Here is a 12492-nt window from a genome sequence, read left to right as displayed (position 1 = left end):
TTACACAATTAACAACAGTATATGGGAGTCGTAAGAATATTGTTCCATACCTGAATTAATTTTTTTACTACTAAATGGAACGCGAAAATAGAATAAAAAAATGCCCTTACTTTTTACTCGCAGTGCGCCACAAGCCCAAATAGCCCGAAAATATGAATATATATTATTAACATATTGATTTCTATAAATACGTTGCAACAACTTATATGCAGCGATTAACCCACAAATTAAACCACATATCTTTTAATGAACTTTGCTTTTATAAAAAAATCGTGCTTGGGACATAAAATTTGATTTACAAATCTAGCATTGCAAAACCGACAACCAAAATCCAAACGCCACAAACGGAGCCCTGTTACGCCACCTAGAGTCAAGAAAACTGATATCTTTTGATTATATACGTAACGTTACCCACAGTGGGATTTTCGCAGTTATAATTTCGCATTGAAGTAAGAAATAATTGAGCGCAAATATCATAAAAAAGAAGGACTGTTTTTTGGAAATGTAAGTGTAGTATTTGTTACTTTTGTAGCCCGCGTCGCCGATTTAGGCAGACCTGAACTATTGGATGATTTGGCGGTGTAAGGGTTAACAATAAGCATAAAATATTAAACTAAAAAAAGGAAGAACAAAAAATAAAAGATTTTGAAAAAAAACGCTTTGAAAAATATAAAACTATTAGACTATTAATACGACAAAAGTAACTGCCTAAACAATATAAAAATCATGCATGACTATAAATAAGTTATAAATATATAAAAATAAAATATCTACAATTTACTTACCAAGCTCTTGGTGAAGGGTCTTGCAAGAAAGAAGAAAAACTTGAATAGATATGAAGAATCCGAGATTGAGGTATACACCATGTTTCCTGGGTGGAGGGAGTTACATGTCACACCCAGACCAGCCATGCGTCGGTGAAGCTCGTTACTGTTTTGATAAAACCAAAATAAATATAGGAAATTCAAGAGCAATAGATTGTGATAAGCGCAGGCAAGAAGGGGCGGCCGCACACAAAACAACATTTTAACCAACAGATTTGAATTTCCTAATTTGTATTAACAAACAACTGTCCAGTTACACAAATGGGTTGTGATATATGCAGGCAAAAAGCGGCGGCCGCACACTTAGACAAGACACCAACTTTAAAAAAAACAACAAACATTTTAACTGTGAGATTTTTTCTCACAGGTAAAAATTTCTAAATTTGTATTAACATACAACTGCCCTGCTATTACAGGTATATACTATCTGTTTTGTAAAAACGATGCCAAGTTAACGCAGATGTTAGTTTAATATGCTAAATATAGACCACCAACCTGAACAAAACATTACATAGTTTGGTTCTGTTGTATTGAGCCATGCCACGAAAGTTGTTTTCACTTGGTGACAACTTATCAAGGTTCATTGCTTCCTCCACGACCGATGGAAATCTATCATGCAAAAAATGTCAACTCGAAACTTATATATAGTAGGGTGGGGGAAGATGGGACATCTTTCATTCTATTTTCTCGTCCCGTTTGGTGGAAAACAAAAAACATTTAACGAATTATTAAACCGCATCCTAACAACTCCCATACACCACTGTAAATTGTTAAAAACACGATCAGGATGTTTGAACATTAATTGCTCAAGTGTCTCATAGTTGTCCTATTACTCAATTATTTTAGTATATAGTAGGGAGGAAAAAGACGGGACATCTTTAGCACAAAATATCCTAATCGTGTTTTAAATAATTAACAACAGTCCATAGGAGTCGTGGGGATACGGTTTTATAATTCTTAGAATGTTCTTTGTTTACTACCAAATGGGACGAGAAAATAGACTGAAAAGGTGTCTCATATTCCCCCGCTCTCCTATACAATATTTATCAATGTTGGCCTACCTGTGACTCTCTGATGAGACGACGACCACTCGCGCGGGGGCGCTACGGAGCAGCACGTCGCGCAAGAGTTGTGTTAGCCGAAAGTGGCCCACGTGATTAGCGGCGAACGTTCTCTCAATTTCATCCTCTGTCAGTTGCCATGGCAACATAAACACACCAGCGTTTAGAACGAGAATGTGAAGAGGCCTGACAGGGAGTATAGGACAGGTTAAAGAAAGCCTAATGCCATTCTGTTTGATTAATTATGGTAGGTCCCAGTCTTCCTACACCCGGAACCGGTAAAAATAAAGTGTCTACCAAGCGGTTTCGTGTATGATCTGGGCATGATGTTTGGTCCGGGTGCAAATGCGCATATACACACGGTTTAGGCGACTCTACAGCGCTCCCAAGTGACTGTAAAATGTCGCAAAAACGTGGTCAATTCGCGGCCACGAGGCGTCCAACTCGAGGTCTTGTCCTGGTTAGCTGTAACATTAGGCAGCCATGGATTAGTGTCACGAACATTGGAAATCGAGGTTGAGCAACCAAGTAAATAAACAAGATGTGATCGTGGCGAAAGGTTTTTGTGACATTAATAGTGGTTCGGAACTAAAACACACAATGCGCCCAAAACCCAATGCTTAATTTTGCTCTTTTTTGTGTAGAATTTAAGATCAGTCTTGATTATTACAGAAAAGCTACATTCATTATAAAATATCGTTAATTAGCAATACAGTATATATGCTGAGTATAAAAACCTATACGACCTGCGAAGACCGAGACGTGTTTGTTCATTAATTTGAGAGAAGTCACGTGTAAATTAAAAGTCGACACTTGAGAGAACCCAAGACAATAAACCAGCAGCACTTTTTGTGATGTGTTGTGTGTGTAATATTATACTACACTAATAATAAAACCAACACTGGTTAATAAACTGATAGCGAAATACACCATGAACGCTGGCAATGTTAAAACTATCCAGCCACATGAGGTGCAAAATGTGAGATTCTGTAAAGACATCTACGCGAAAGTTTTGACCCAGCGAGAACATTCAACAACATTCATCATTAAAACAGATACGACAAAGAAACAACGGAGTTCTGTGAGTGATGCGTTGGATTGTATACAGCAGTGTGTCGCATTTCCAGAAACTTAGTAAAGCCGGCCTATTTATGATCGTTGCCGCATGACAGGGTGGTGTCCTGTTTCATGCCCAGTTACGGCAGACGACGCGTGGGGCAGTGTTGCCGGCTCGAGAATCTGACGCGTTGATTATGTAAGTTGGGTTTTCATTTTGGCAACACTGGCCAGATTAGTTACTCATGATACGGGTGTTTGTGGAACGCGATATTTCAGGGGTTGAGATGTCAGGTTGTTATTTGAGGTTCATTTAATTGTATGTGTGAGGAGTAGAAGTTTGTGTAACGAGATGGTAGCAAGCAAAGTGCTCGAAAATGATTTTTTTTTGCATTTTTTTGATAATGTGAAGGCAGAATCTGTTTGCAAACTAGTTTCTATTCGTTTTCTTGAAATATAGACTGGCAAAAAAGTAGTTCAAATCGTTATTTCCATTGGTGGTCATCGCTGTAATGTTGAAACAGGCGTATAGCAACATACATGGCGTATAATACGTCCAGTTCGATACCGGTGGTAATGCGTGGTTTTAAAATTGTTAATATACAGTTTTTAACGTATATATTTAAAAAGGTGGCCACCCGCAGCCCGTATAACTGCTGCTACCATTCACTGTGCTCAATATTCTGTAAAATGATCGTAGGGTGGGTGGGTTGGGCCATATTTCATTGTATTTTCTTTTCCCATTTGGTAATGGTATTAAACAAAGAACATTCAAAGAATTATAAAACCGTGATCCCACGACTTCCACACAGACCGTTGCTAATTGTTTAAAACACGATCGGCATATTTGGATATTATGTGCTAAAGGTGTCCCGTCTTCTCCCACATCATTATATTACAAAGTAAGCATTTCTGTTGTTCCAATTAGAGAGCATTAGGTTTACAACAAGCGTTAAAACGTAGTTTTAAACAGAATTAAACACAAGACCAGTAGCTTGAAAATAACACAATGTCGCAATCCAGTGGAAAGCAGAGCGGTTTATCCCAACCGAATGAACAACTAACAGAGGCAGATATAGAAAGTATCTGGAATGCTATGAAGAGACCAAGAAAAGGAGACGGGAAAGTCCGTTCACCGAGCAAACGGGCCAAGGAGAAGAAGGGACCCTCCATTGATACAACGCCCACTACCGGTAACTACTTTTTGAAATAAAACATTTGGTATTATAGTAGAGTGGGGAAGATGAGGTACTTTTAGCTTTCAATATCCAAATATTCAGATTGTGTTTTAAACAATTACCAATGGTCTATTGGAGTCGTGAGGATACGGTTTTATAATTCTTTGAATTTTCTTTGTTTACTACCAAATGGGACGAGAAAATAGAGTAAAAAGGTGTCCCATCCTGCCCCCACCCTATACTATATTGGTAAGTCGCAGTGTTTACGAAAATCATGGCAGTCTTAACATGCCTTGAGCTTTAGATTACAGCGGCAACCTGTTCCCACTTCACCCGGAAACACTGGAAGAGGAGTTAAGATTGGACAAAGATTTTGCCAAAATGACAGGAGTACTTCGAACGAAAAAGATGAAACCAAAGTCATATTTGCCTCAGGTATATCATTTTGGCGTGTTGGTGAGTGCATTAACGGGGTTATATATGCAAAATCACATATCATTTTTGTTAAATGAACTAAGAAAGTTTTAGAGGCAAGAAAGTTGATATATATATTTATAGATTGTACTGTGGGGAAAGATGGGACGCATTTATTACATAATATCCAAATATCACAATCGTGTTTTAAACAATTAACAATGGTCTATGGGAGTCGTGAAGATACGGTTTTATAATTCCTTTAATGTTCTTTATTTACTACCAAATGGGACGAGAAAATAGAATAAAATGGTGTCCCATCTACCCCTACCATAAAACCACGAAAAGAAACGGCGCAGCCAATGAATATTCGGTTATATTTTACATATACGCTTTGAAGCGTATTGTTCATGAAGACAGAAATGCCCTGCCTTTTTGTTTCTTTTTCGTTTAAATGTGTATAAAGGATTTCTATACAAAATGTAGTATCTAATTCTAAAACGTAAGTGTGGTGGTTTATCAGGTAAAAATACTAGCTACGCGTGGTGCTTTATACCAAAAAGGTTCGCCCTTCTAAATTTATATATTACGTTAAAAAGCGTAAAGGGCTGTCATTTTCAGGTTATTCTGTATGATAATATGAGCCATGACCGTCTGCTTGAGATAAGACTGCACGATATTCGACATGCTCACGAGATGGCGGAAAAGAGGGCAAAGCGACGTCACGAAAAGTTCTTGCGCGCCCTCGAGCGGAAACAAGACGACTGGTCGAAGCGAGACGCAAGAGCGATAGCGAAGGTCATAACAGAATGCTTTAAAAGTAAACTTAAAATATTGTTGATTTCGTATATCTAATGAACATTTAGGCCATGCCATCACCATAAGATATAAAAGTGACGTAAATAACGTTGTACATAGGGCTACAGGCGCAACTACGGGACCCTGAAAATTATATAAAAGTTTTCTTAATAAACCTCGCAGCTGGAACCAGAAAATGCATCCGAGCTGAGTTTTGCTTTTGGGAGGTTGTACAATAAACCAGATCACCCGTATCAAGACGCTGTTCTATCACTGACCCAACCTCCCCAACGGTGAGTATAAACTTCGGCGTGTGTGTTTACTCGTAGGTTTTGGTTAGCGGTTACCAGTTAAGCTTTGATTTAATGTGAACTCCGTCTATGGTGAGATTGATATCCTTTGTTTGGATTGTACATGCGGCAATGATAAGTTAACGCAGAAGTGAGTTTGATATACTAACTTTAAACGACTAACCTAAACATATCATTCCCACGAAAATATTTTTTTTTTCTCGCAAATATATATATAGTAGGGTGGAGGAAGATGGGACACCTTTAAATTCTATTTTCTTGTCCCATTTGGTAGTATACAAAGAACATACAAAGAATAATAAAAATGTATTTTCACGACTCCCATAGACCGTTGTTAATTGTTTAAAACACGATCAGGATATTTGGATATTATGTGCCAAAGGTGTCCCGTCTCCCCCCAACCTACTATATATATATAACTGATAAGAAATCTACAGACTATACACATATACCTATACCTGACTTGCAACGATTACATGCAGATTTATTCTGTTTAAAACTTATATCTTTCCGGGTTTGAACTTCGTAGTTTTCCTTTAATTTGCTGCGACCTGTCTTTATCTCGACGTCAAAACCGGCGCCGTGGCAAAGTGGTTAGCGCGCCTGCCTCTAACCCAGAGGTCATGGGTTTAAGGCTCGTCGCTGCTACCATTGTGGGCGTATGCTGTGTTTTTGGCAAGACACTAAACGGCAATTCATTCAAAATGCATCTTTTGTCCATTCCCACAGCGTCGCACACGCCCGTAGAAGACCGATTGTTCTTCCGGATGTAACACGAAGACCTATCTACGATGACGAGGAACCAGAGGACAAAACCTTCGTCACGAAACTGCCGAAGGTAATTTACCCCATTGTTTCAAAGCGTAAACTGTTTTTAGGGTTGTAAATTTGGTGTTAATTGACTGCTGACGATAAACTGAAAAAAACGCGACTAAAACTGCATAAGGGGCACAAAACAGTAGTCTCATCTTAAACCTTGTAACTTGCTAACTTCTAATGTATTCTCACAGTGATCCTGAAGGGGCGGAGGACATTTAAATTTTAAAATCTTAATTAATTTAATTCTGCTATTTCTTAATCGCTAAATACTGCATTTCCACTTTGTATACTTGCTTTGCCCAAAGACAACAATCTAAACTGCTTGTAAAACTATACAGGTTGACTTTCATATCACTGCCTGCACAAAACGCTACTAGATATTTTACATCGTACACGAAAATCTCACGCACATTTTCAAATTAATCTAGCCTTTAAAAAACGTAAATGGGCACCTTTCCTAACGTCAGATTCAGCCAGGCGCAATTACTATCCAATAGGTCTAATAAAAACCAAACAGTACAGCGGAGTAAGCTAGGATACCATTAGCCCTTAATTCCCATATTTCCTGATCCTGTTTTAAACAATTAACCCCGCTGTTTAGAGTCGCTGGGCCACGGGCCCACAGTTATATAATTTGTAAATAATCTTTATTTACTATTAAATGGGACGACAAATGAGAAAACATGTCCCTTTTTACCCACCCTACTATATGTAGCTGCAGAGAAGCGGACGGCGAAGAGTGGCGAATGAAAGCGGGGAGAGACGCGGATATTCCGACCGTGAAATGGGGCTAGAGAGATCAAACAGAGGCGGACACCAAAAGAGAGAAAAACGCCGTAACGATTGGACCGCTGACGTCAGATTTCATACGTTGACATCATTACTAGACGAACGGTATAGCGCGAAAAAAAGAACTAACGAACTCAAGCAACCAGTATAACCATATCCTATATAAGTTGCCATGTATGGGATTTTTTTGTATGTGATGCTGTCATTTTTGCAAAATGCAGTTTGCCCTATAGTTTGTGTTTGAAAGTAATTGGCCATTTTCCAATTAGATGTTTTTTGGGTAATACTGACTATATGGTATAACACTTCTACTGCTAACTTATTAGGAATATTTAATCCACAGAAAGGGCGTTATGTTAAACTGTGGTTTAACAAAACAATCTGTTTGAATAAATTATTTACACTTGGCCACAGTGTGACTTGGTTCACGATAGTTTAGAACATTCTTATTGTTTTGAATGAATGTAACTTGCTTTATCCCCACGTGGCCAGGAAAGGAAGACAGTGGTTATAACAAAGGTGCACTATTTCATACACCTCATATCAGCTTACAAGTTCTATGTGTGTTACTTTGTAGGGGAATATTTTTGGGGATTTTTTTTTACGAATGGCTGATAATTTGGACAACCCATTAGTGACCACTGGGTTGGAGAAATTGCCGTTAAATGTCTTGCCCAAGGACACATGCGCCCACAATAATATTAGCAACAGACTTTGAACCCATTACGTTAGGTTAGAGGCAAGCGTGCTAACCACTTTGCTTTGGCGCCAGACATTTTTATAGTAATTTTATTTGAGTTTGGCGTTAGTTGAGCAGTAAGCGTTATGCATTTTGCTTAAATATTTATTAGTTGTTACCTATTATTAAAATATTGAAAGAAACAGAACATTGGTCTGCAGTGTCAACTATAAATAAAGCAAACTGCTGTCAATTACTGTGATCAAAATTTGCAGCTGTATATTAATGTGACTGTGAGCAATTTTGGACACAATATTTGTCCAGTGGTAACTTAGCAGGATAAACAGTGTATACTATATAACTAACAAGGAAAGATAAAAGCGTTAATTTTAAATTTTAACTTACCATTTAAGTTTAAGAAAGTCATCAGCAAAGTTTTGAATGCTTTGAAGTGAACACAAGTCTAGTTGAATGGCAATCACTTTTACACCATCCTTTAGATAAACAAAGATTTTCAAATCGAATTTTAAAATAAATGAACGATTACATTAGAGTTCACACAGGATTAAAAAAAATGTGTGTATTCTGATCATGCACATAATAAAAATGTTATTTAAAAAAAAGTATTTTATTATGTTAATTAAACTAGCAGTATTGTTAATAAGTTAAGAGTACAAATAGAAAGAAACAAGTCGTTTTTAAACGTGCATTTTATGGTAACTTGTAAGCTGGCACAAGGTGTATGAAACAGATTATTCATGTGATAAAGACTGTCGTTTTCCCGGCACCCAAGGATAAAGCAAGTTACATTCCTTTATTTTGATTATTTTATCTTGCGCATCTTAATATGTCCAACATTATGTGTATTTCCACCAGTGATGAAAGCAAATGATTTTCTTAACTCAAATCTAAACCTTAAAAACCCAAGAAGGATCTGGTGCTACAAAAACGTAACAGACAAAAATCAAGTCCAACCAATTGTATAATAAAAGAGATAAATATTTCAACTAAATGGCATCGTCAGTCTCTTATTCAAATAGAAACCCCATGTGTATATTATATTACCAATATTACAAAAAAAGAGCATACACAGTTACTTTAATAAACCAGAAACTAAAAACATGGAAACACTTACTCTGCTGCTCTTAATATCGGAAATAGCGTTGTTTGCCTTCTCTAAATCTCTGCATGCAAGCACAACTCGTGCACCATGGCATGCCAACGCACGTGCTGTTTCAAACCCTGGAAATGAACAATAAATCACACTGTAACTTGAATTCATGACAGGTATGAAGTCTCACAATTAATTAAAAGAATCCATAATAGCAAAAGCTTGTGCTTTATAACCTAAGAAACCTGTAAACAAAATTTTAATAATGAAAAAATAGCAAGAAATATAGGTTTGTAATTTTTTGCATTAGCCGTTTAATTTCTATTTTTGGGGTAAAAGGTCAATTTTGGCCAATAACGCAGGCAGTTTATATGATGTATCGTTTTCCCCCAAATAAAACAGAATTATTCTTTTATATGGAGCCCCATTAATATACTATACAGGCCCCTTCTATATTTTTTTAAATTGTAAAAATAGGTAAATTTACCATATCCTTTATACATAAGTTTTCATGCATGGGATCTTTTTGTATGAGATGCTGTTCATTTACAAGGAATTTCCGCAGAAATGCAGTTTGGGTAAAACCTAAACTTACCTATTCCTGAATTTGCACCAGTTACAATGGCAACCTTTCCAGTTAAGTCTGAACCCATAAGCACCTGATCCGTTGTACTGCTTGCATCAAACCTCTGTCTTACTGAAACCTTCCTTGATCCAATAACATCCACTGCGAAAGCAAGACGTGGATCCGTGTATGTAGTTCTCTTGTTGACATGGCTGATGTAAATAGATTGTGTAGTATTTTATATAGCATTTATAATATAATTGCTGTAAAACACAAATTTAAAAATTACAAAAACATTATTCTCGCAAAACTGAAAAAGTGACGGATGCTAGTTTGGTTTTACCTCGAATGTATGTGTTCGATTATGTGACATTGCAAGTAGCTATAATTTTAAAATTTTACCCATAATAGCCCTTTCCACATTTCACATGACATTCAATCATGCATTACTACCTACAAAGTAAAAATATGCAAATTAAAAGTGCAGTTACCCAAATAAAAAAACCTGTGCTGAGCTACCTTATTAAATGACCTTAATTGAACAATAGTTATTTAATTGAATCATGATTAAAACTTTTTTATGGATTTTTAAGAAAAAATTTCATTTAAAAATCTTAACAAAACTCACTCTACATAATAAAATCTCCCTTGGTCATCTTCTACCCTCTCCCATCCATATGGTAGATCTAAAGAAATATATTCTGTTACTTTTATTACCAGGCATAATGTAAGTAATCTTTCAACAGGTCATCTGGTATGAAAAACCAGAGTGTATTTCCGAAATTTCGTCTGCCATCGGTAAGATTTCATTAGGGAATGAATGCAGACAGATAGCAGACTAAATGTCTAAAACTACACGTTTTTTTTCATACCAAATGTGCTGTTTCTTTACTGAAGTGCTAATTCTTTACTGAAGAAATATGTTTAAACATTGAATTTAGCGCCGCATGAAATAAAAAAAGGAAATATATATGTTTTAAAAACAACGGCAAAAGAAAGCCCATGAGCATGAATAAAATTATTTTCAAACCTTTTGCGACTCTTCTTCTCTTTCTTGTTTTCGGATGTTCCCATTTCGTTGACTTCGTCATGTGACTAAGTGAAGATACATAATGAGACCCCCGGAGTTGAGGTTTTGGAAAATGAACTTTGATTATGGATGTACGAAGTTTGTTTCGTTGTACAATTACATAATGAACTGCATTTTTAGCAAAAGTTTATTCGTTGAATTTTGTTAATAGGGGGTGGGGTAAGATGGGACACCTTTTCATTCTATTTCTCGTTCTATTTGGTAGTAAGCAAAGAACATTCAAAGAATTATAAAACTATATTCTTACGACTCCCATAGAACGTTGTTAATTGTTTAAAACACGAACAGAAAATTTGGATCTTATGTGCTAAAGGATTGTGTTTTAAACAATTAACAACAGTCTATGGGAGTCGTGAGGACATAGTTTTATAATTCTTTGAATGTTCTTTGCTTACTACCAAATAGAACGAGAAATAGAATGAAAAGGTGTCCCATCTTACCCCACCCTACTATATGTGCTATAAGTGTCCTATTAGGCCACAGTACTATACATACACTTATACTTGATCGAAGTTTTATTATATTATTAAAATCAAAGTTTTAATATTAAAAACTTTAAAAGACGAACAATGTAACTTTTAAAACGAAAAATGTAAATATTAGACATGATGGGTCTTTTAGTTAGCGTGTTAGGCTTTTCCGTATTTGGACAAGCCCTCAGTAGCGCGATCCCACGTTTGTTTCCGTTTTAGCAGAGCGATAATTAAAGAACTTGCGAATTACGTGTCCATTTTCATCATCATGTTTTATTCATTTTGTTACAGCGATGACGTGCGGAGCAAGAATGTAATTTCTATCACCGAAAATTGCCATCTTTATGCTTTGAAGACAGACAATATCTTCCAATTTTTTCACAAGTTCTGTTTCACACACACATTTTGGTGGCTCTTGCATAGGGAAAGCTCCCTTTACACGAAATACTCACCGGGCGTGTTTTAGAATGACTCGTAAGACCGGGTCCTCACCGGGCCCCACCGAGCCCCGCACCGGGCGTGTTTTAGTATATTTTTTTCCACCGGGCCCCGCCGGGCGTGTTTTAGTAGGACCCTATAATTCCTAAGAAATAAAGTTGCTTACTTCGCATAATAAACCCAGCCATCTGATGTCGTCCTTTCCTCCCAACCGTGTGGTAACTCATCATCGCTATCAGTTTCACCTAAATAATCACTCATGGCAGGCAAATTCTCTACGAAGCACCAACATACACGTTAGCAAACGAGCAAAGACGGTATTCACTTTTGTCTCTCTATTCATAAAAGTCCCCAAGTTAAAACTATACAAAAACTATCGATGCGTATCAGTATTCTGTCATTAAACATAGATACCTAAAGATATGTTTGTATCTATGCTCTAAACTCATGGACTATTTAAAAGTGTTCTATCTGTGGTTCTATCATAGTTTAATCAAAGAGATTAAACAATTGGTTTTAAACAATTGGTTTTAATCTCTTTGGTTTAATAAAGAAGAAGTCATTATATATTTTTCGATTGTTAAAAACATTGTTTGTTAAAATTCATTGATATATTCTATAATACATTTCCAAATACGTGTTGACCGTGTTCATTCACCGAGCAATAAAGCCGATTCCATTTATGACAGTTACAGCAAGGATATATGGCGCAATCAATATATGAATATTTCCGAGTTTTTAAACAGACACTATTTTAAAGAAAGTGAGTTCGCATACGATGTTTTAAATATTGTATTAGTCCGTATATTTTAAGTGGTTGGCTCACTGTAAAAGGTTGTCTGTGTTTTGGGCTACAGCAGGTACTCAACGGCACACGATTTGATTC

General features: G+C 36.5%; 2 protein-coding genes across 7 annotated transcripts in view; one reads left to right on the top strand and one right to left on the bottom strand.

Moving 5' to 3' along the window:
- The window catches only part of LOC149726924 (WW domain-containing oxidoreductase-like), a 29934-nt gene extending 17832 nt beyond the window's left edge, over positions 1–12102 (bottom strand). Inside the window, exons 1-9 of one of the 4 annotated variants that reach the window (XM_089889449.1) lie at positions 11773–12102; positions 10636–10803; positions 10234–10291; positions 9636–9817; positions 9065–9171; positions 8335–8423; positions 1886–2071; positions 1320–1433; positions 786–930 (exon numbers count right to left, since the gene is read on the bottom strand). In XM_089889449.1, coding sequence (XP_089745575.1) covers positions 786–930; positions 1320–1433; positions 1886–2071; positions 8335–8423; positions 9065–9171; positions 9636–9817; positions 10234–10291; positions 10636–10803; positions 11773–11836 — 1113 coding nt within the window. In that variant the 5' untranslated portion in view covers positions 11837–12102. Of the gene's footprint in view, positions 1–785; positions 931–1319; positions 1434–1885; positions 2072–8334; positions 8424–9064; positions 9172–9635; positions 9818–10233; positions 10292–10635; positions 10804–11620; positions 11753–11772 lie in introns of those variants that run through there. The other 3 variants (XM_089889447.1, XM_089889448.1, XM_089889450.1) reach the window with 3 other exon arrangements.
- LOC149726925 (uncharacterized) lies at positions 2088–10639 on the top strand. Of its 3 annotated transcripts, none has more exons than XM_089889467.1 (7): positions 2088–3140; positions 3965–4134; positions 4424–4554; positions 5155–5331; positions 5515–5624; positions 6372–6480; positions 7177–10639. In XM_089889467.1, the coding sequence occupies exons 2-7, from the start codon at positions 4038–4040 to the stop codon at positions 7399–7401; spliced, it is 849 nt and encodes a 282-aa protein (XP_089745593.1). In that variant the 5' UTR covers positions 2088–3140; positions 3965–4037; the 3' UTR covers positions 7402–10639. The 3 variants fall into 3 exon arrangements, with proteins under 3 accessions (XP_089745593.1, XP_089745592.1, XP_089745591.1); XM_089889466.1 differs by lacking the exon at positions 2088–3140 and adding an exon at positions 3693–3843; XM_089889465.1 differs by lacking the exon at positions 2088–3140 and having other exon boundaries at positions 3856–4134.
- Positions 12103–12492: the final 390 nt, after the last annotated feature.

The sequence above is a fragment of the Ciona robusta genome, chromosome 12 (assembly GCF_009617815.1).
Source record: "Ciona robusta chromosome 12, ASM961781v2".
Taxonomy (NCBI): Eukaryota; Metazoa; Chordata; class Ascidiacea; order Phlebobranchia; family Cionidae; genus Ciona; species Ciona robusta.
The sequence above is the reverse complement of the archived record's forward strand: the minus strand, read 5'-3'. Positions and strand labels throughout refer to the sequence as shown.

What these genes read in the sequence shown, in the direction of transcription:
- LOC149726925 (XM_089889465.1), top strand. Translation starts at nt 3,951, where the DNA reads ATGTCGCAATCCAGTGGAAAGCAGAGCGGTTTATCCCAACCGAATGAA. An exon ending in CAAAGTCATATTTGCCTCAG is followed by an intron (nt 4,555 to 5,154) that starts GTATATCATTTT and finishes TGTCATTTTCAG; the next exon opens with GTTATTCTGTATGATAATAT. An exon ending in CTGACCCAACCTCCCCAACG is followed by an intron (nt 5,625 to 6,371) that starts GTGAGTATAAAC and finishes CCATTCCCACAG; the next exon opens with CGTCGCACACGCCCGTAGAA.